The sequence below is a fragment of the Biomphalaria glabrata genome, chromosome 1 (genome assembly GCF_947242115.1).
Source record: "Biomphalaria glabrata chromosome 1, xgBioGlab47.1, whole genome shotgun sequence".
Classification (NCBI taxonomy): Eukaryota; Metazoa; Mollusca; class Gastropoda; family Planorbidae; genus Biomphalaria; species Biomphalaria glabrata.
This window is the reverse complement of record NC_074711.1, coordinates 3,343,274-3,366,644: the sequence shown is the minus strand read 5'-3', so window position 1 is coordinate 3,366,644 and position 23,371 is coordinate 3,343,274. Positions and strand designations below refer to the sequence as shown.

General features: G+C 36.8%; 1 protein-coding gene across 4 annotated transcripts in view; it reads right to left on the bottom strand.

Annotated features, from left to right (window-relative positions):
- Positions 1–1,445: 1,445 nt before the first annotated feature.
- The window catches only part of LOC106079469 (DENN domain-containing protein 4C-like), a 43,371-nt gene continuing 21,445 nt past the window's right edge, over positions 1,446–23,371 (bottom strand). For all 4 annotated transcript variants that reach the window (XM_056008364.1, XM_056008581.1, XM_056008507.1 and 1 more), the window contains 30 exons: positions 23,247–23,316; positions 22,083–22,252; positions 21,410–21,777; positions 21,136–21,280; positions 20,750–20,843; positions 20,432–20,513; positions 20,253–20,295; positions 19,663–19,803; positions 19,298–19,439; positions 18,744–18,889; positions 18,568–18,623; positions 18,327–18,389; positions 18,077–18,215; positions 16,754–16,794; positions 16,300–16,444; positions 16,028–16,156; positions 14,700–15,015; positions 13,468–13,674; positions 12,600–12,737; positions 10,753–12,021; positions 9,598–9,713; positions 9,379–9,500; positions 7,340–7,391; positions 6,804–7,168; positions 6,052–6,202; positions 5,555–5,644; positions 4,651–4,771; positions 4,496–4,553; positions 4,054–4,226; positions 1,446–3,772 (listed from right to left, as the gene is read on the bottom strand). In XM_056008364.1, coding sequence (XP_055864339.1) covers positions 3,633–3,772; positions 4,054–4,226; positions 4,496–4,553; positions 4,651–4,771; positions 5,555–5,644; positions 6,052–6,202; positions 6,804–7,168; positions 7,340–7,391; positions 9,379–9,500; positions 9,598–9,713; positions 10,753–12,021; positions 12,600–12,737; positions 13,468–13,674; positions 14,700–15,015; positions 16,028–16,156; positions 16,300–16,444; positions 16,754–16,794; positions 18,077–18,215; positions 18,327–18,389; positions 18,568–18,623; positions 18,744–18,889; positions 19,298–19,439; positions 19,663–19,803; positions 20,253–20,295; positions 20,432–20,513; positions 20,750–20,843; positions 21,136–21,280; positions 21,410–21,777; positions 22,083–22,252; positions 23,247–23,316 — 5,292 coding nt within the window. In that variant the 3' untranslated portion in view covers positions 1,446–3,632. The remainder of the gene's footprint in view (positions 3,773–4,053; positions 4,227–4,495; positions 4,554–4,650; positions 4,772–5,554; positions 5,645–6,051; positions 6,203–6,803; positions 7,169–7,339; positions 7,392–9,378; positions 9,501–9,597; positions 9,714–10,752; positions 12,022–12,599; positions 12,738–13,467; positions 13,675–14,699; positions 15,016–16,027; positions 16,157–16,299; positions 16,445–16,753; positions 16,795–18,076; positions 18,216–18,326; positions 18,390–18,567; positions 18,624–18,743; positions 18,890–19,297; positions 19,440–19,662; positions 19,804–20,252; positions 20,296–20,431; positions 20,514–20,749; positions 20,844–21,135; positions 21,281–21,409; positions 21,778–22,082; positions 22,253–23,246; positions 23,317–23,371) is intronic.

Sequence of the window (23,371 nt, the reverse complement as noted above, 5' to 3'; positions counted from 1 at the left end):
TCCTTTAGTCTTGACTTGAATTGTTTTCAATTCCATTTCTAGTCTACTAAAGGAACTTCAACCTAATATCTTCTTTCAAGTGTTGTCATGCTCAAGTTTTATCTGCTATTTGATATAATTCTTTTTTTTTACAAATTTGCATTTATTCACTATTTGTATATTTTATGACTACAGAGTTAGACCACTTCTGATCCTTGACTGGTGTTCATGATTTACTGCTTATAAAATATTGATGAGACAAGTGTTGAAGCTAACAATTCAAATTGTATAGCTCTTTATAATATCTTGAGGATTATTTTAGAACCAGAAATTTCTTCTATCAGTCAATGCTAGCTCAGTAGAACCTTGTATTTTAGAACCAGACATTTCTTCTATCAGTCAATGCTAGCTCAGTGGAACCTTGTGTTTTAGAACCAGACATTTCTTCTATCAGTCAATGCTAGCTCAGTAGAACCTTGACTGATGGGGTTACTGTGAAAATGCCACCAGGGATCTCTTCTGGTTAGAACCCATTTTCATTGGAACATCTCAAGAAAGACCAGGTCAGACCTCAAACATGCCATTTCTCTGTACTGTCACAGGAATGAACGCAAAAATTAATGTCCACCTCCCTTCTATTAACATGCTGGGAATATATTAGTACTAGTACAACGCATGCTTTAAGTGTTTTCCAAAAATTTATTGACTGAAAAAATATTTTATTGACTACAACAGCATAGAACAAATACCTATCACAAACTGTATGAAGCTGAAGCAATGAATAAATTGAAATGGAGAAAACATATTTACTGGCTGAGTTAAGGGAGACAACTCTTACTGGTCAAGCTCAACATTATTCTCATCGAACCTTTTATAACACAAGATGGGGTGGGGAGGAGGGGGTTGTGAAGAAAGAAGTAGAGAGACTTATCATGGGCTTTATCCCAACGAAATGATGAATGAGTAGAGAGACTAATCATGGGCTTTATCCCAACGAAATGAGAAATGAGTAGAGAGAGGGTTCAAGGTGGACATCATCTTTTTTCAAGTTCAGAGTGAAATGGAATAAGGATATTGAGATGAACAGTTCTGTGAGGTTTATGTTTAAGTTGTTTACACACAGCAGAGATATGCCCACTCCACTTTAAACACAATACAAAAATAGTTTTTACTGGCTTCTATTTGGAATCCTCTGACCACAATGACAAATTTCATAGCCATGATAACATGAAGTTTTTTAACAAGGAAATTGTTGAATCAACTGAAAGACACTATCCTCAGTACATACAATCCTCACTTCGTATTTCTACAGACACAATCATCACATACTTCCATAGTCTTTAGACACAATCATCACTACATGCTTCCATAGACTTTTACCAGTTTAAAACCAACCAATAACATCAATGATTTAGTCTTTAAACCAAATGGACAAGAACATTATTGCAGTAGTTCTCTGACCAATGGAGGTGTAGAAATTCAACTCATTGAGCAAATGAATATTTCTTCAATTTTGATACAATCATAAAAAAAAAATAGAATAGGATTCTATGCACAATACAAGAAGTTCATATTGCAGTGACAAATACTTGATAATAAAACATTGCTGAATTTAACAAGCACTCATTCCCTCTAGTTAGTTTAAAAAAAGTAAATTAATAACAGTACACTCAACCCAATGCCAATATCACAAAGACTAAGTTTAAGTAAAACTAGAGCTGACTATAAGATCAAAGTTCACCGTATACTATAAGACAATTAATGTCTCTGTGAGACACAGAGAGAGTGGAATGTGCAACTCAAAGACATTATCTACCAGTTCCTTGTAATTGAAATAAACATGAACTACAACTGTGAGTCATCTAAACCTCACTTCTGACACCAACTTAAAACCAATAAACAATGTTTTCTAATAACTCAAGTGTTGTACTTAAAAAGGAGTGTTAAATTTTGTTGCTATCCCAACCTCTGAAGTTGACAAGTTTTTACCCCAAAACATCTCAATGTATGCTGCTGATGGTCTGGTGTTAATGCTCATTAGCTTATTTGCCTGTGAGGCAACAATGCTTATCGCAATCATCACCCAACCATAACAAACTTTTTTAACCCTTCCCTTTCAAAACAATATTAACAACCATAGGACACATTTCTAATTGAACCACTAGTTTGCTCTCAACGTTAAATGATTCATACTGACATAGTCCTTGTGCAAAAGTTAAACAATATTATGCTGGTTTGAACATGTTACTCAAGTATTTCTCCACTGGTGAGTTCACTGAATGAGAAAAGTACTTCTAACTCCTTTCATTGTTGCTAGTAAAGTCACTGTGCAAATGAAGGCAAAATATAAGTCTTTACAAAATGATAATATGGGCTGAACAGAACACAGTGGTTTAATAAACTAAAAACTAAATATTGCATTATTTAATTCCCTTCAACAAGCATTGCTCTTTAAATCCTACATACAAAAGAGTTCTAATACTAGATTTAAGCCAAAAGTTAAATAGAGATTCTACTGCAGGAAAAAAACTTAGGCAATTACTACAGAAATAGAAGAAATACTAAAGCAGAACTACTGATACTAAAGAAATAATGAAAAAAACTTTAAAAAAAACAACAACAAAGCTTTCAGTGAGTAATCTATATAGATGAATGCCGCCAGAACTAGACAGTAATGTCAAGATGCTGCTGATCTGAGGTAAAGGTGAAGACTCGACAGCACTGAAGATAGAGGATAAGGCTGTTTTAGAAGGGTTTGACTATGTACACTAATGATGATTAAAGGTCAACTAAGGTCCAATAGAAAGAGCAGATTACAAATTAAAACTTTTGTCTAACTTAGAATTGGGGGTTAATCCCTTTTTGGATCCATTCTTTTGATCCTATTTCTAAAAAATTCTGAAGAGTGTTCAGCTCATAGCTTACACCATTTCTATGACTTACATCATAACACACGGCTTAGGCATTCTCCTGAGCCATTATAACAGACAATATTAAGTTTGAATAGACACTGTATAAATATATTTATACGTAAAAAGGTCAACTATAAAGTGTAACACATTTAGACAATATTAGTTACAAAGAAAACAAGTACTAAAGCATTTCAACAGAATAGTAACAACTGGTGTCATTGTATCACTTGACTGGCTGCATATATATGTACACAGTTATATACATCTGAATTGCAATTCAGAAAGTCAATATCACATTGCCCAAACACGCAACTTTTTGTCATTCATAGGGAATTGGGTTTCTTCACAAGCAGTCTCCAAAGAAAGTTTCAAGTGAGCGTATTCTTAATGAGCCAAAGTGAATAGCTCAATGTAATAGGCCAAATGTAAGAATGGCTCTCTGGTCAAACTCAAGAAATCTTGATTCATAAAAAAAAAAAAAAAGAATATTCCTAAACATAAATTATTGCCAATGATTTACAAAAAAAAATATATGTAAACATGCCAGCGTCATCGTGGTGAACTGTACGGTGAACATATTTACAGCTGTGACACTCTGTGATGCACATAACAGAAATATTGAAGAGTTAAAAAAAAGAAGGTACGACAATTGTGCGGCCAAAGCTCTGTCCACGTGTCCAGCCGGTCTCACAGAGTGATCCCACAGCGTCACAACCCCCAGCTCTGTCCACGGGTCACAACTCAAACTTCCAACTCTGCAAAGACTTTCCGGCACCACTGAACATTGGCAGCTTTAGGATGATCGTCAAGTTGTAATCTCTGAATTTCCCATTGCTCGAGCTTCTCTTGAAAGCAAGCGCTGTATTCTCTATCAAATGCATCTGTTCAAATTAGAATTGTATTCAATAAATATGCTACCTTGTAAAATATGTTAATAACTATTTACCATTCTTGTAACTAATATTTCTAAGAAATCAAGACAAAAAAAAAAGATTTTTTGTCACTATTTCACTCAATGAATTTTTAAAGTTTTTTTTTTGTTTTACATTATATATATTATATGTTAATGTAGAAAGTAGACAGTTAGTTGTGATCATAGATTTAAAAAAAAACACGTCACTTTTATGTTTTACATTTTCCTAATAGATAAAATGCTTCGTACCATGGTCAATATTCTCTCTGCCACATTCAGCAAAGGACAAAAACAGAATCTCCCTATACATGCTGCGGAAACGTCTCTTCTTGGAGTTAATTTTCTTCCTAGCGCTAACCACAATTTTGACAGCAGCCAACACATCATTTCGTTTAATGGCAGAAACAATTTGCCACATTATGCTGTAGAGCAAAAGTGCAAATGAAGAATAGTTAATGATGCAAAATATAGTAGAAGTACAGTCAGGGCAAATTTTTTTTTTGAAATCAGAAGTTTGCTATTGTATTTAATAAGTTTGGCTACTGTGCTAAAAGTTTAGCTATTGCAATGTCAGCTATAGGATTATTCTGTGAATCCAATAGTCTTTTTCTTATATCTCCGACAAGCTAATAGCTGTTGAAAGCCCCAATAGAATGAAAAAACTGGTCTAGGTGAACAAAATGCTACTTACGGTCGACTGAAGCAATCAGATTCTATAACTAACGCATCAACAACCGTAGACTTGTGACCTATTAGAAAATTACAAGACAATTAGCTGCAGAATAATATAGCCAGAACCTAATGATTTGTTAACACGGAAATGCCGACAACGGCTAAAGCACTAACCTGCTCGCCAAGCTAAATACATAGGAAGTCCTATCTCATCATGTATTCGGATGTTATCCCACTGGGGTCTTATCAAAATATTTTGGCTGGTGTAGCTTTTGGTTTTATTGCCAAGCTGGAGCTAGAGAAATATAAACTTAGAAATAATCTTCACTAATAAAAGGCAATAACTTTATGATACTACTACTAATTATAATTAATGAATTTAAGAAATAACAAAATCCACATTTCTAATGCTCTACTGTCAGCTAGACTTGGTCTGACTGCAATATTCTAAGTTCTCCTTTTGTTTGACAAGTTATGGTTGCTCCTTCAGAATGGGAGATCATTACATACTGTTGTGCTCTACCGCGGTGATGAGTACTTGAAATAGGAACAAATCCAAAAGAGGTAATGTTGAACTCAATGTTGAACATGAACACCGGCGAAAGGTCAACAATCAATAAATGGAGTCTACGCTAGTGTTAAACTATAAACACTTTTAATACTTAAGAAGGGATCTGTCAATGTCTTTTAGTAAAGCCGTATATCTACCACTGGTTACTCCAACTGTTCTACACAAAGCGTCATGTTTATAGCGTAACTTAGAGCGTTCTTGTTTTTTAAAGATCTGTCACATCACTTGTCACTAAGTAAAACTTTCCCCTTAATCCCGAAACTAATAGTAAATCCTAATCAAGTCATAACAATACAATACAAGCCCAAATCTCCCATAGGGCTGTGGGAGAATAAAGGGAAGGCAGGGCTCAAAACCAGGACTCTTGATACGACAGTCCAGAGCATGACATGACCAGGCAGCCACCAGCCTAACGATCTAATAACAGATCTAACAGTACTAACAACGATCTAATAACAATATTAACAGTACTAACAGTCTCTAAAAGTGAATGCTCAGTTAACTGACCTCATCTTTCTTGTTGGCATTGAAAGCTTTTGATGTCAGCAGGAAACCTGTCAGGTGTGTTGGCAGTTCAATTCGCCGGAAAAACCAAACCTAGTGGAGGGAGTATTGAATTTCATGTCAGTGCTACATTTGACTTCCTCTTACTTAAGAGTTCAACTCTACTTGAAACAACTTGCTAGCCTACACACAGTTTCCTTATCAAATTAACATAGTGCTGGCAAAACAATAAAAAAAACGCAGCAGAGAAAAACAAATACAAGGCTTTATAAAGCTAAAATGTCACATGAATTGGTGAAAGATATTCAGGCAGCAAGGTGCTACATCGATGTCATCGTCACAAGTCAGATTCATGTTTTGAACCCATTCTAATGTCATTACGCAGACATAAAAAGTATCAATGATTTCACCACAACATTGTAATCCTTTGTTCGAGAGAAAAATTTTTTCAAGAAATCATTTAAAACAACATTAAAATTTTGAATGACATAAATGCTCACCAAATTCCAGAAAATAATTGGGTGATCCTCCACAAAAGTGTCACTTACAAGGCACATGTTGCTCTCGTGATCCAACACAAACTCCACCTCTTTGCGCAAAACAAGGGGACTTAAGTAAGGCAAAACTATAGGCTCAGACGATGAGGCCGACCTGAATTAAAATAATTAGCAATTTGTACACATTCAAGAACTGATATAATAGACACAGTCAATGAATAAAAAAAAATCTTCTTAGATTCTAATATACAATTGGCTTTATTCCTATTGAACATGATAAGATTTTTATAAAAATGTATTTTCAACAGCTATATATAATCAATGGAGGAGCGGTGGCCGAGTGGTAAAGGGCTTGGCTTCCGAACCGGCTAGAATATAAGTGAAGACTGGGATTTTAATTTCGGGATCTTTAGGCGTCTCTGAGTCCACCCAGCTCTAATGGGTACCTGACATTAGTTGGGGAAAAGTAAAGGCGGTTGGTGGTTGTGCTGCTGGACACACGACACCCTCATTAACCGTAGACCAAAGAAACAGATGCCCTTTACATCATCTGCCCTATAGATCGCAAGGTCTGATTATACATAATCAATAGTTTAACTTGTGAATAATAAATTGAACAAACATAACATTGTGTACATGTCTGTCCTTGTAATTTGAGACTGATCCTTAAACGCTTTGTATCATTAGGGGAAGAAGAATCTAAACCAAGTGGGCATACATTGAATGTGAACGTTTTCGGTTGAGCATCTTTTTACCTTGTCATAAAATCCTTTCTTATGCCTGGTTGTTCAGATGAAGCAGTCCCTTGCGGTGTCTCTTCTTCTATAGATAGGCTGAGAGGAGACCGTTGAAAAAAATGAGTTGGGCTATCCAAGCTGGACCCAAAACCAGACTCACTGGTCAGGCATTCACTCGTGCAACGTCGCCTTATAGTTTCAGCAGCTTCCTCAAAGGTAAGGGGCATCTCTCCGCGCTCCAGCGAGCTCTGCTCCTGGCCAACCAGTGAACCCATTGTGGACATTGCCAAGCCATCCTGTTGGTCTGTACTGGCAAGCAGCTTCTCTTTAGTTGGATAGCTCTTCTCGGTGCTGCCAGCTGATGCTCTATTCTCTCTCCAATCCTTCAAGCAAATACAAACAATAATTGTGACAATTTAAAAAAATTGAGTATATAATATATTTCTTAGGGACTGACATTGTAGAATAAATAAGTCTTTTCATGTCCCTGGAATCAATAAAGGTTTAAAATATAAACAGACTGTAAGCCTGTTAAAACGAAACCATGCACTGACCTTAAGGTATATTTGTAGGTGTGGTACAAATTTGGCATGACAGTATGGACAGCTGAAACAGAAATGAAAGTGACTACAGGGGAGGACACAAAGTGAACCACACAATATGATATACACCACATTTCTCTTTTCAAAATCATGTCATTTAAAGGATTCATTTGTTCAACTTCTTTCAAATGTTTCATAAACCTTCTGTATTGGTATACATAGAGACATTGAGCTGACAAAAAACAAGCATAAAGGCCAGAAGTAGAAGAGGCTCTATTGATGTAAAATAGTTCATAGGCAATTAAAGTGGTTTGAGCAATCTGCTTCTTCCCACACTCTCTCTATCTGACTAAGTGCTAGAAGTAGAAGAGGCTTTATTGATGTAAAATAGTTGATAGGCAATTAAAGTGGTTTGAGCAATCTGCTTCTTCCCACACTCTCTCTATCTGACTAAGTGCTAGAAGTAGAAGAGGCTTTATCGATGTAAAATAGTTGATAGGCAATTAAAGTGGTTTGAGCAACCTGCTTCTTCCCACACTCTCTCTATCTGACTAAGTGCTTTAATTACAAAATACTGTCATAGCTCTGCCATGCGCACCGCCATCCAGGCTAGTGCAGAAGGTGCGAACTTCTAGAAACCAGACTAGGAAGGATGTTTACATTAGGGAGAGAATGATGTCCGCCCAAGTGGAGAGCCGAAGTAGAAGTCTAGAGCCAGCCGATATGAAGATGCTGTGCTCAAGGCAGACGTCCTATGTGTTTGTCATGTCTCAGTGTAAATAAACACATATATCTCGTTGCGTTGCCTCTCTTAAGTTATTACAATACAAATAATCTTTATTATCCATGAGGAAATTGGTCTTACAATTTGTGCATTAAAAAATACATTATAACTATAAAAAAAAATACACATTCACACTAATTTCACTTAAACATTAGAGAAGAAATGTTTACATCAGATAGGTCAATTCTATTCAATGAATTGATTGCCAGGGGAACAAAGAGGTTTTTTGTGTCTGTTTGTTTTTGTAAATGGTATCTTTGTTGCCCTTTTGTGTTGATATAATCAGCATTGCAATGAAATTAAATTTATCCTCTAAGACAGTGCAAAGGTACTTGAAAGTTTGCACTATTTCTATGTTCTCTCCAGCTGTAAAAACCCTGCAAAAATCTATTATCATTTCTTTGTTTTTTTTACATTGTGCATATCTCCGTGACTGAACTATTGGACTGGAACTCTTCATCTCACTCTAGTTTAATGATAACATTTATATTTTAAAGGAAACTAAAATGTCTTTCAGTACATTAAATTTGCACAGTGATAATATCAGAAGTTGGCAAAACTTTCAAGATTAGAAGCATCAAAAATCATGATCTACTGGCAAACAGGAACTTTTTAAATAACTCCATAACTGTGAAAGTGTTTGACAAAAAGATATTTGGTAAAGAATGTCAGATAACTGTGAAAGTGTTTGACAAAAAGATATTTGGTAAAGAATGTCAGATACAAGTTAGTCATCATCATCATCATCATCAAACTCCATTTGAGAGGCTCAAATCCTCTCTTGCAAAAGCCGTGGACAGAAACCCTGCTGTCTTGCGTAGTGCATACATGTCGCCATACAGGTCGAGAATTTTGGGTTTCCCAGGCCTGTCGAGACGGAGATCAGCAAGTCTGGGGCGATACTAGTACACCTGTTCATATTTAGAAACATTGGACAATTACATGTCAATAACATGACCTTTTATTTTAATAGTTTCACAATGATACTAAATTAAAAGCTTATTTATTCAGCAAAGTTTTTTCAGTTTTACATTTACTGATTTCGAAAACCAAAATATCACACAATTGTTTTTCAGAAATATTTCAAAACACTTTGTGGAAAACGATAGTTAGATCACACAATTTGTCAATGCTAAAGAAAGATGAAAGTAGCCTTATGAATTCAGTCAAAGCTAACGTAAGATAGAGATTGCCTTTGATAAAGAATGATAAAAGCAGCCCACCCCTCCCCTCGATTCAGGCAATTCTCTAGAGTGTGTGTACTAACCTTGTGTTAAGGTTCGAATCCTCAGCTGACCAACCAGCCATAATCTCTTCATCATAGATGAGACGATTACATTTTGTACAACGGGAGCAGGAGCTCATCTCCACTTCCATCGCCACCTCCATCTAGACAAAAAAAAGAAAAGACATCAGCACAATTGTAGATGTAGACTAGAGACATCATTATTTCATGAGTCTAGAGTGTAGAGATTGATCTCCTTACCTTTATGAAGTCCTCTGCCAGCTGCTCAACAGAAGATCCTATTGCACCATTAGAAGGACGAGGGAAATCCCCAAGTCTAGTGTAATCCTCCAGGAAAGAAGGGGATGGTACACTTTCTGTAACAGAGACAAAACTTTCATTGTAGTCAATTGTGTTTCCGTTACTTACTTAAAAAACATTTTGTTGACTAGGACTTTAAAATGTTTTGAAACAAAGTTTAAAAAAATATTTTTCATTCCCATTCCCATGCATAAATTTCAAAGTAATGAAATAAAAAAAAAGAATTCAGGTTTGATATGTACAAAATTAATTATTTAGACAGTGCTGAAAGACAATGGAGGTAGGAAAAAAGTAATTTGAGAATTACAGAAAAAAATCTAAGAGAAAAGCTGCTAACAGAAAGAATGGTGAGGTGGGACGCAAAAAAAAGGTTGTAGAATTAAAAATAAAAAATACTTAGAAACCTCAATGAATATTATTAAGCCTTTGAACTGTGTTAGGAACTAGATAGTGATAAGACTGTACTTTCATAGTTATTGTCAGTAATAGGTCTAGGTCTTATTAAAGGCATCTCTGTGGATGTCTCAATGGAAGTGGACTTAGTCTAAATGTTAACGTTTTTCTCAATAAAAGTGAAACCACTGGAATACTGTGAGAAACAGCAGGATAAACAAAGCTCACAAAATCAAGTCATGATTCAAGGCTCTCTTGAGGTTTTCAATATTGCTTGACTTTTTTTTTTAAAACTAAGCACCATTTTTGTTTCTTTACATAATTGTGTACCTAACTATTTGCTTTGTTCATGATATGCTTCAAATGAAAGTCGCCAAAGAGTTTCTGTCAGTCAAACCCATCGTCATCAAAGTCAGTTACTAGTTTTTATGTGCAGATTGCAGCTGGGTCTGCCAAGTCACAAGAAATTTTGCATTCATTCTTAATCTTCAAAATCAAAGACAATGCCGTTTTTAGTTTTAATTAGTTTTAAAGTGGTTTACTTATTTTCCACACAATGTAACAGAGCGTCAAGATTTTAAATTTGTTTTATGCACCGGTTAAAAATTTGTCAAAATTGCTTTTGAGATTCTAAGTTTTCAATAATGACAATAAAAAGAACAGCAACATAAAAATATAATTCGAGGGTCAAAGGTCACTCACCAAAAGACAAACCGGACATTCTCTTGTCAGTGTCATCCGTCACATCACTTTCCTCACTGTGACTCAGCAGATCCTGACTCCCACCATGGCGCAGCCTATCTCGTATTGTCCCGCTGGTACTGCTACCATCATTGGCATCCAGCTCTTCATTGGACTGGGTCAAGGAGCCCAGGGAGCCATTTTTGATAGGAGTGGCTATCGTATTTTTGAGCTCATTTAGTTTAGTGAAGGCTGCTTTAGAAGCGTTGGAGGCATACTTAAGAAAGCTACCAAAAGCTTCGTTTGTTTTCTTCAAGCTATGAGTCCTCTTGAACATAAAGTCAGTGGCTTTCTCTCTACGGGTCTCGGTCAGTGAACTCACTGATTGTGAATCTTCAGAAATTTGTTTCACGGACCGTGTTTCAGTTTTTTTATTAGACTCTGGCGAGTTAAGCATAGGGCCAGTCTCACTTAAGGACTGTTTAATCATAGACTCTGTCAACTGGTTGCTCAGCCTGTCCTCGGGTATAGATACTGACCTTCGGATTTCTCGGCGGTTTACTGCGACATTATCAGTGGGTCCATTTGATGTTGAGCTGCTTTGCTGGGCGTGGGAAGTTTTAGCTTCTGCTGATGAAGAGGAGCCACTGTTTGAAATATTACTATTGATAGGGAGAGACGTTGAGTCATTAATTATCTGAGAACTTTGTTCAGTGATAGTCTGAAGAATGGATTTAGGCGTTGAGTTGTGGTCACTCAGCGGATGACTAGAATATTCAGGAACTGTCCCGAGAACTGGACCTTCCTCCAAAGCCACAGAGCCAGGCAAATAAGGACTAGGAGAATTGGTCTCAATGGTGGTCAGCGAAGAGTTCTCAGGGAGGAGTTGTAAACTCAACTCCACAGAATTGCACTCATTGTCTTTAGTGGATTGCACAAGAGAGTTACTGGTTTCACTACTTGAGGATTCAGACATTGTATGGCTACTGTCTTTAGGGGCAAGTGATGCCAAAGAAATGTCATCTTCCTCCTTTTTTATCAAGTCTGAAAAGTTCAACCTCAACTTCAGTGGGTCGTCAGAGTCCTGACCTTGACCTGCTGCAATGCGAGGAGGTCTCCAGCTGGCAAAAAGGCTCATTGAGCGTGAGGGTTTAGGATGGTTCTCTCCTGCACTGCGGTGCCGCCGCCTTTTGGCTTCTTCGACTTGTAAACGTAGATCTGTATCTGGTAAACAGGAACTCTTCTCCAGACACACTTTACTTAGCATGACCAGGCCACACGAGTTATTTACTAGGAGAGAGAGAGAGAGAAAAATAAAATACAATGTATAGTAGATTAACAAAAACAACAAGAAAATGGAATCTATAATGAATTTTTAATGTTAATAAAAAAAAAAAGAAGGTTGAAAAATGATTTAAAAAAAAATGTGAAAGAATGTGAAAGAAATATAGACTAAAAAGTGAGTTTACAAGCTTAAAAAGCACAACAACAAACAAACAAGGTTTTATATACAAAGAATAGCAGGGGTTTCTGTCCAGGGCTTTTGCAAGAGATGATTTGAGCCTTTCGAGCGCAAAGTGAGATCACATCTTTGTTCACTCACACAACATAGCTTTAAAATAATTATTTAATAACTTCAAATGTTGATAGGATCTAAATTAAGTCAATGTGTTGTAGCTTACAGCAAGAATAAACTTGTCTATACATGAAACTTTAAAATATACATGAGACTTTAAAACAAGAATTTAACAGATTTAGTGCAGAAACTTAGTTTGGAAGCATTTTTTTTTAACAGATCATTGGTAAAGAATATATTTGACAAGACCAAGACTCTGCTAGGTAAAGAATTGTTGAAAAAGTCAACTCACATAAAGAGCCCTTGAGTATTTCAAAATCATCTCTGTGATTCGGGTGGACAGAACTAACTGAACGCTTGACAATACTCCCAACACGTGGCCTGTGGCTGGCCCCATGGTGCTTGATCTTGTCATCTACAATATGGACTTCTAGGAGTTTTCAAGAAGATAACAGAGTATGAAAAGAGAATTATAATGACGAGGCGAGATTCAAATGTATACTTTTGATATAATGATGTTATAAATCAAATTCTTGTGTAAAGTATGATACAAAGATTTCTTGGGCTCAACAGTTTGACAATCATAAATACTGATACAAGAAGTAATATCATATATTAAAATAAATGGGAGGGGAACTTGAATATACATTACAATTGATGTTACAAGGGGAACTTGAAAATGTATCAATCTTAAAGATACAAGGGGGACTTGATAATGTATTAATCTTAAAGTTACAAGGGGGACTTGAAAATGTATTAATCTTAAAGTTACAAGGGGGACTTGAAAATGTATTGATCTTAAAGTTACAAGGGGGACTTGAAAATGTATTAATCTTAAAGTTACAAGTGGGACTTGAAAATGTATTAATCTTAAAGTTACAAGGGGGACTTGAAAATGTATTAATCGATAAGTTACAAGGGGGACTTGAAAATGTATTAATCTTAAAGTTACAAATGGAACTTGAAAATGTATTAATCTTAAAGTTACAAATGGAACTTGAAAATGTATTAATCTTAAAGTTACTAAGGGGTCTTGAAAATGTATTCATCTTGTAGTTACAACTACAAGATATGACTTGATGATGTCTAATCTGAACAGAACTTCAAAGAGAACTTTCTGGTACAAATGAAATTGCAAGGAAACTTGACTCCGCACTAACCTTTTTTGACTTTGTCAAGGTGCTGCTTTGGTTTTTGGTTAGTTCCAACCAACAGATTGAGAGGATTCCATGCATCCATTCTGGATTTCATTTCACTGGAGGCTGGCGAGGTGGACATGACATTATCATTCACAGCTATGACTATCTGGGAAAGTTGTTTGACATCTTCTTGTGTCATAGAGTTATAGCCCCTGTCAGACACACCTCCTGAACAAGGCGTCACAGAAAGTAAATCGTATATTTAATTTTAGCATATCATATTTGATCCATTATGTCCAAAAAAAAAAAGCAAAACAACCAAAGCATTTTCTTCACTCTTAATGGATGGTTTGGGAGAACAAACACACAAACATTGCACTCTATCCAGAAGATGAGACTAATAGTGAACAGAATAAATGAGAAATGGACAAGCTCTCGAATCACAAGAAAGATGAGGCTTCTTATAAGCTTTGAGCTTACCTTTTGTTTGTTAACAGCACTCTATAAATTAAATTATTACTATTAGCTATACCGACGAGATCAACATATAATCATTTGCCTCAGAACGAGACACAACAGAATGAGACAATATATGTTCCAGAAGCAAAAAATCGGAACTAGCAAAATCTGCCCACAGGGAGTGTCACCTGAGAATGCTGACCATGTCCTTCAAAACTGCATGCTTTGCCAAGAGACCCAAACAAGACACGGGCCCCAAAACACCCCTATAGAAAGAAAACTAATTTGGAAACCACTGCACAGTTCATCTTATATATTGGTCTAGTCATCTGAATGCTCCAACATAAAAATGAGAACCAGGAAGAAGAAATGGATGACTGGTACTGTAATTAGAATAACATTACCAGAAGTACCCATTTCTTGGCCCTATTAAACAAGATCACAGGAAAGGAATACAAACACATTTCCCATTACAAATTATTCAAGTAACAACCAACCGCATTAACTTTTCCCCAACTAGTGTCAGGTACCCATTAGAGATGGGTGGAGTCAGGGGCCCCCTAAAAATCCCGAAATTCGAAGTCCCAGTCTTCACAGAGATTTGAACCATGGTGACCATATTAATTTAAACTTTGGTAAATATAAAAATAAACAAAGCAACTGGAGTTCATAGTTATGTCTTACATTATTGTAGCCACCACATAAACATTTCCACTATTTAGATCAAGCTAGTCAATAAATGGTACAGCACTCAATCAGCATGTTATAGTACTCAAAGACTGTTCTAAACATACCAGTGCTCATCCTCTCCTCCAGACTGCCATTATTCTTGTTCAGCGAATCCTCAGAAGTGTGTTCACTGCCTATTGGTACAACTGGGTCAGATTTCATCACATCAGTTTTCTGTTGGCTGGCAGCCTCTCCCAGATAGCTTTCAGCACTGGTGTGGCTGATCTGATCAAACTCACTGCCAGAGTTGGAGTACAGTGACAAGCTGCGGCGACGTATTGTTCTTCGGAACTGGGCCACACCAATAATCACATTGCGAATCCTCAACCACCTGAGACGGCCCTTTGATTGGGGAGATGGCCACTTAGCTTCCAGCATCACCTGTCAATGATACATTTTCTTTTTATTATTGTGAACATAAGGTGACCAAAAAAAAAAGTAAACATTTCTTGGATTCACTTCATACAATGCTTAGTATAGCTAACTCATAGGGGCATATAGTCTAGTAACTCATTGGGGCTCAAGCACCACTAATGTCTTACTGACTAGTTCCCTCAATTTCTCTACAGAATGTCAGCTGGGGCACGCAGTAATACTTGACATAAAGATACAAGAAAAAGTTTTATGTTGGGACAACTTAAAAAAATAATCTCCAAATGCCAATAGTTATTTGGACAAGATGAAATCAATTACATATACTCCAGAAGAATTGAAGAAATTAATTGTAAATGAAATTAATTGTAAATAAAATAAATGAGAAATGGACGAGCTCTCATCCAAATCACAAGAAAGACGACGCTTACTATAAGCTATCCCGACAAGACCAACGTCTAATCTTTTGACTCAGGATCGGACACAACAGAATGTGACAACACATGTACCGGAAGCTCAAAATTGGAACCAGTGAAATCTGCCCATGTGGAGTATCACCAGAGAATGCCGACAACGTTCTCCAAAACTGCTCTCTTTACCAAGAGGCCCGTATAAGACACGGGCCCCAAAACACCCCAATAGAATGAAAACTATATGGAGAGCTCCCTGATTTGGAAACCACTGTGCAGTTCATCTCATATATTGGTCTAATCATCTGAATGCTCCAACATAACAATGAGAACAAAGAAGAATTACATATACAACTGTAGAACTTAATTATTTCTTCTATGTTTTTAAGAAAACCTGTAAATTATAAGGACTAAATGAAGACGTTAACTTATTTTAGACCCAAATTTCAGTGCCAGGTTGCCTAGCAAAATAAATATTAAATATGGATATATTGACAAAATTATGGCTAATGTTAACCATTTAAAAGAAATGGTTATGATTTAATTCCATGATGGTTTAAATGAAATAAAACACAAATCACACATGCATAAAAAAAAAAGACTTGACTCACCTTATTGTAGTAACCATAAGTGATAGCATTGGGGTGGACACCATGTTTTTTCATCATAGTAAACACCTGGACAGCCAGCCCTGGTTTGTTGTACTGGCCTGCCAACTGCATCATCACTCGATAACAGAGCTGCAAGGAAGTTTTCAATCAACAACATTTTTAAGACTCAAAATATGTGTGTGTTCTTGATCAGCGATGCTGAACAAAGAACAGGACACTAAGATGCAAATGTATCTTCACTTTAATGTGCAGGAATGATTCTGTGTAGTTACCTCATCAACTGTGCTGAGTTTGGCTTCCTGCATCTTCCTCATCACAGCCATACCAACCTTCAAAGCTTCCATCCTTTTGGGGTGACTCTGAACATATGAAGGGAAAACCACAAACCACAGGCTGTAGCAGTAACTGAGAAGACACCTGCAACAGAGTGAGTGTGTTTTTTTTTGTTATAGGCTTGTAATACTTATGACCCTTGTTGTTATTTGTTTTTTTTTGGAGGGGGGGGGGGGAATGCTTAATTTGTAGAACCCAAGTGACTATGACAAGCAGTACATTGAAATCACAATCCTTTTATAGCATACTCCATCCTGTAGGCTCTCCTGCAGAGAGACAGGTGATGGGGTGGGCAGGGTTTGAGCCTGAGACTATTGTGATGACAATCAAGAGTTGCATGTAAACCACATCAGGACTCTCTTTCTATGAAAATGACTGGCAAGTTATACTTACTTAGCCCAAGATTTTGGATTTCCAACTTGCTGCTGAGCAACCTGCAAACATATTCAAAGCTTTTAACAGTGTAGATAGGAAAACGTTGGTACAATTTATAACATTATATATATTGTAACGAATCTCACTATCCAGGCTCACTGCAAACTGCACCACACAACTTAGACTTAGACTTAGGTCCTCCCGCGCCGTTCGGCGCATTGGGCGGCAAGCTGTCTCCATAATGATCTGTCACTGGCAATGTCTGAAGCCTCTTCCCATCTGGTGTCCACTGTTCTGAGGTCCTCCATGAAGGTGTGTCGCCAGGTAATACGAGGACGTCCCTGTTTGCGCTTTCCTCGTTTTGGCTTCCATGTTATCGCAACTCTTGGTGTGCGTAATTCATTTTGACGTAGAACATGTCCCGCAAACCTCATGCGACGCTCAGTCACAACCTCACTAAGTGTTCGACTCCCAGTTCGGCAAAGGATTTCCTTGTTTGAGATCCGGTCTGTGTAACTGACTCCCAAAATCCGTCTCAGCCATCTCTGTTGAGCCACATTTAGTCTTTTCTCAATTTTGACAGATGACTTCCACACAACACCCCAGCTTAAAGAACTTGACAACTCAGGGCTCCAAAGTAACGTAACACTTGTAACACAGGCTGTACCAATACTTCTTCGTGAGTAACTGTACAGACATATCCACTCTTGCACTGGCCTCTCTGCCTCGTTCCGGGCTTACACTGGGTCAACTGTTCAGGGCTGACTTCACACACTGGGCTCATTGGTCGGACTCGATCACAGACTAAGATCAAGACGCCGGTCATCTTGACTGTACTTGACAGTACTCCGCACTGAACCGTCGTCATGCTCCGTACAGAACCACGCCGCTGAACCACACTGAACTGTGCTGTAGTCGACCGGACTGTATTCAACCTGGCTGTAGAGAACCATCTAGACTGCGACACCTCCGCTCTTTACATTGGGTTCCTAATGGCCTTCTAGAACCGGACAGAACGTCGCTCGACCATTCTGGGTGGTCAAATGACTACATCCCTTGTGACGCCCCTGAGCTCTGTTCACGACGCCGATCCTTACCGAGCCGTCATGTTGACACTCGTCTCGGCTGACCGTCGTAACTCGTCATGGTTGACAGCTCGTCTAGCGCTGGCCTGGGGAGATTTGCGTCGGCTGACTACACACACACACCACTTCTCCACATCTGTGCCACCACCAGGTTTATTACAATATGAACGTGTTGGTGCGATTTATAACACTGTATGCATGAACGCGTTTGAACAAATAAGAATCATTACAAATACACGAGGATGGCGAGAGTTACCTTCTGGGCAGATTTGATTTCCTGTTTTGTTCTGCGGGCCAGTGGACTATTGGGACAAAGCTGCTTGCTGGGCACTGACAGAATCTCTTTCTTCTTGGTCAGGAACAAGTCCTGCTTTAGCTTCGGGAACCCATTGTAGCTGCAATCATATGATGGACAGTTCAATACTACAAGTTGATGCAACGAGAACTCGTTATAAAATAATGAATTTAAAGCAAGGACCTCAAAAGTGGATAGTTGAATATCTCACCTGTATTTGACTCCTTCAGGTAGACCAACAGGCTCTGGAGGCATGATGAACACAGTCCGTTCACTACAGAGGGAAAACAAGCAAAATATATATTTTTTATCTTCTTGTGTCATAGAGTTATAGTAAAAAGACAGTCTAATGTTGAATACTGGATACTTTCATAGGATTTATTCAAACGGCATTTTTTTTTCTGTAAAAAAACAACAACACAACATTATCTTACACTATTTCTAAATCTTACCTCATCTGGCTGTTGTCAATTTCAATTAGTTTTGGTTCATCTCTGGTTTCATCAACCTAGAGACCAAATTACACAATATTTTTTTAAGGCCATGAGAAAACTATACAACTTGTAACAGGCATGCATGGCAAATGATGAACTAACAACTAAATAAAAATGGACAAAATGAAACGTACCTTCTCTGTACATTCATCAAAGAAGGCGAAAATGACATCTTTATCGGACACAAAAGACCTCTCCTCGATGAACCGGAAGAACATCTGTGTGCGCATCATCTGGGAGTAAAACTTGGTGTTGGCTTTATCTCTGCTCTTGAGAAAACCTAAAACACAACAATGCAACAGCCCGTTTTTAATACTCAACAAACTAATAGAAAATATTTGAATCAAAAGGATTGATCTTGCAACAAAACTGCACATCACGTCACCTTTTGATCACCAGTACGGTAGTTATACATAACAATAATGAAAAAGGTAGATCAAGATATAAGTTTTCCCCATTTAAAGTTCCAAAGAAGAATTCTAAGCATCATTTATTTTGCTGTATTAAAATGAAATTAGCCTATTAAAAAAAAGATACAAAAGTAGTATTCATACAATATAACAAACAAAATAATTCTGAAAGAAATAATGTTTTCTACTTAAGGTGAATGAAAATAAAAAGTGTACACCTATTGATATTTAATAAAATATTTAAAAAAAAAAAAAGAGATCTATCAAGCCTGACCTACCCTGCATATCAAACAATGAAGCGGCATCAGTTGCCCTTAAGTTTGGCTGTTTTGTTATTGGGTTTAAGAAGTTCTTGTAATCCTTTAACAAACTGGCAGTAAATCTGAGAAACACTTCTTGTATAGACAGTTCCAGCTGCATCTGAATGAAACACAATACAAACAGAGGAGTAGAATATAGAATTTAAACACCTGAATCAAAGCACAGAATATGAAAAAAAAAAAACATGAAAACATCACAAATTAGTGGTAGATTATTTCCCCATTCTAATTAAATGGTTTTCTTTTTGAAGAAGAAAAAATTTTTTGTTTGCTAACACTTCTTGATATTTCTTAAACTGTAACACAGATTTATGAACACTCACATCTCTCTTCTTTCTTCTAAAGTCAATATCAAAGTGAGTCATCTCCAGCGACACCTCATCATTCGTGACTTTATTGATGTTCAGACTGCTGACTTTATCGTACAACCTTAATAAGCTTTCCTGGAGCACACGGGTTGGCTTCTGAAACAAAATCAAATTGACAGAATAGTCGATCTTAGTATACTGATTGAACAATGCATGATTAAATTTTTTTCTTTTATTTAGCATAAAACAATATTTTAAACTACAGCCAAAGCTTTGCCAATGCTGACCAATAAGAATATATGGGATGGACTAAGACATAGTTATAAAATACTTAGCAGACTAACGCAGCATAAAAATATATGGGATGGACTAAGACATAGTTATAAAATACTTAGCAGACTAACGCAGCATAAAAATATATGGGATGGACTAAGACATATTATAAAATACTTAGCAGACTAACATAGCATAACTTAGTTCAGTTTTGCACATACTCAGTTCGATCAAAAGAATTCATAATGAATTGAAGACATGAGCCATTTTTTTTCCTGTTCTATCTACACTTCCCACTAAGTATGAGTGCCAAAAGATCTTTGAAAACTAACCTTTGGTAAGAATTTATAACTCAGAGTCTTTTTATCTTCAGGCCTGTAGGAGCACAAAAAAATATTGATTTTGTTATGGAAAAAAATAAGCCTTGCCATATGTTAACATTGTATTGGGATGGTGGAGTAAACTGACAAGTGGCATTAGTTATGTTCGTCCATATTTAAAGCTGACTTACGGTGAAATTCTATTTGTATCAAGATCAACACAAATGACATCTGGCGGTGGGTCATACAGGTCAAAGTAGCGAGAATCAACACCTAGTGACACAATATACCATTATTAAAAAGTGGCCCTCCATGCAAGAAGAGTCTTATATATTACTGAATTTTTTTTCTTCTTATCAGCTTGAAATACAAATTGAAGAGTTTAAGAAATTTGCAACAGTGTTTGTTAAACATGATAATACTAATTTAAAATTGCTACTAATATTGTTCTTCTTAGTTTATTATGTTTCCACAAGTAATGATAACGGTAGCTCTAGCACTGCACTTACCAACAATAAATGGACAAGGTGCATTAAGAACATCAGAAAGACCCAGTGGACAGAGAGGAATATAAGGACACTGCCAGTGGAATGGAAATATCATCTGAAACAATAACAGCATAGTCTTTAGTTCCTTTTACCATCTAGCCAAGCCCAAGTTCTTAAATTCATGAGAAGATTTTGTATTCAGAATGTATTTGGCAATTCAAAAACTTTAATCAAGCTCTAAGGAATAAAATAAAAATTTTTTTTCAAAGTGTAAGAATTAAAAATTTAGCACTTTTTTTATTTCCTCCCTTTGTCCATTTTTAAAAACTTGCAATGTCATTCTAAGAAAGAAGTCAATGATAAGTTTCTTGGAAAAATAAATAAATTGAACACTAGGTTGTACTTACAGTTGAGACAGCCTCAGCTACTTCAGTGAGCACAGTAGGACGAAGTGAATGCAGCAATATCTTACTTTCCAACAAAACAAACAACAGAAGATTCATAGTCAGCTCTGGACCAAGATTCCTTAACAAAGTGATGAATGAAGCACCACTGGTAAGAGGAAAAAATATTTCAAATCATTACCATTATGTAAAAAACAAAACAAAAAAAACAACTTTGCACTAAATGCAATTTGTGTAAAATTATGAATAACATATTTAAACAAAGTTGATCCTTGACCTTTGTGGCAAAGGTGAGTCTTCAGGCATACACAATGACAAAGAGTCATGGGTCAGCTGCACCAATATTCTCGGCCTTTCCGGTGAGGGGTAAGGTACATCAAACATGAAATGTGAGATGTGCCGCTCCATGGGAACATTGTGCGGACCTGTGATAGAGATCTTGTACAGCTGGGACAGGAATTTCTTAAAGGCGTCAAAGAAAGGCCAATGTGAAAGCAAAGAAATAGACTTTCTGACATGAACAGTCTTCTGAATGCTGAACTGCTGCCGAATTTGACGATTCTTTAGACCAAGTGACCTCATTTGTAAATCAGACAAATCTTCTTCTCTATATTCTTCGTAGAAACCAACTGCTGCTCCATAAACCTAAAAAGGAAAACAAAGTTTTAAAAAGATGACACTGAAAAAAATCTTAAATTTGAATTGTACAGACATAAACTTTGCAAAAGAAAACACATTTGTATCACTGTTTGAAGATGTCCAGAGCTTAATGACCACAGTGTTATATTGAACAAGATCTGTTCTGAAAATTATTTAGGTTTGCCCCCCTCTTTGGTTGATGAAAAATAACTTAGAATCAATCAATAATATTATTTTCAGTGATAACTTTTGAAAGACTTGACTATCCACTAAATGATTTATCATATAAATTCAAAGGTGGCCTTCAGTACCTTCTCTCCGCCAGCTCCTGTTAGGATAAATGTTGAGAAACTGGCAACAGGATGTTGCGCATCAGCTGCCCAGCACTCTATGGTGGCCCCCATCGGAAGGCAGAACATAGGCACAGACTGGGGCAAAGGGAAGTCACTGTAGTCTTCTAAGGGGTATCTGTCAAGTATAGCTGCAAAGAAAAGTAGAGCTGATAAACAGGTGAATTATGTTCCCTTATTTATCTATTCGCTAGATCATTTCTGACACCTTTAAACTGATTAAAATTTTTTTTTTAAATTTCCCTTTCAGACCTTGCGATCTATGGGGCAGATGATAAGGTCATCTGTTTTTTTGGGGGGCAAAAGTTAATGAGCAGGGTGTCATGTGACCAGCACAACGACCAACTGCCTTTACTGTCCCCAATTTAAGTCAGATACCCATTAAAGATGGCTAAAAATCCAGAAATTCAAAGTCCCAGTGTACACTGAGATTCAAACTCAGGACCCCAGGTTTGGAAGCCAAGCAGTTAACCATCAGCCACCGATGCCTTTTATGGAGTAAGTTTGACCTATAGAATGAGCTAAAATGTTAGTATGTACTTAAGTTTAATTTACTAAGTACTTGTCCATAGATTTAATTAGAATTAGATTTATGAATGTTTATCAGTTTTATTGGTCCAAAGTTCAAAACAAGGCCATGATGCCAGCTTATGGAACACATTTTTTTTTAACCAGCAAATAATGTCTTGTTCCAAGTAGAGTTGAGTGGACAAGAAAAAAAGCATCCAGCCTACTGACCAACATCTTTTTTTTTTTGACCTGACAACTTCTGGTGTCTAATTGGGTAGGCTAAGAGACATTCTAAAATTCTTAAATAAAAAATCCAAGCTTTTTCGTGATTAAATTTAGGAAGCGTTCAAAAAGCTAATAACTTTTGTATCCAAGCTTCTGTTATAGACAAAACTAAACATCTTAGCACAGGGGTTCTCAACCTGTGGGTCGCGACCCCTTCAGGGGTCGATTGACAATTTGCCAGGGATCGTCAAAGACAATCGAAAATATGTATTTTTTGTGTCTATTCTTCTATTGCTGTGGGGAGGGTGGGTTGCCGAGCTTAAAAGGTTGAGAACCGCTGTCTTAGCACAAATAAATTTGAAAACGAAGAGAGAAACAAAAATAGCTTACAAGCTTTGTAGGCCAGGACATTGTTTTTCACCATTGCTTTTTTGTAACACAGGAAAACATCGGAGCCAAGCTAAGGAATGAAAAATGAGCCAATCAAGTAAAGCATAGCTCTCAGCCTATTTAAG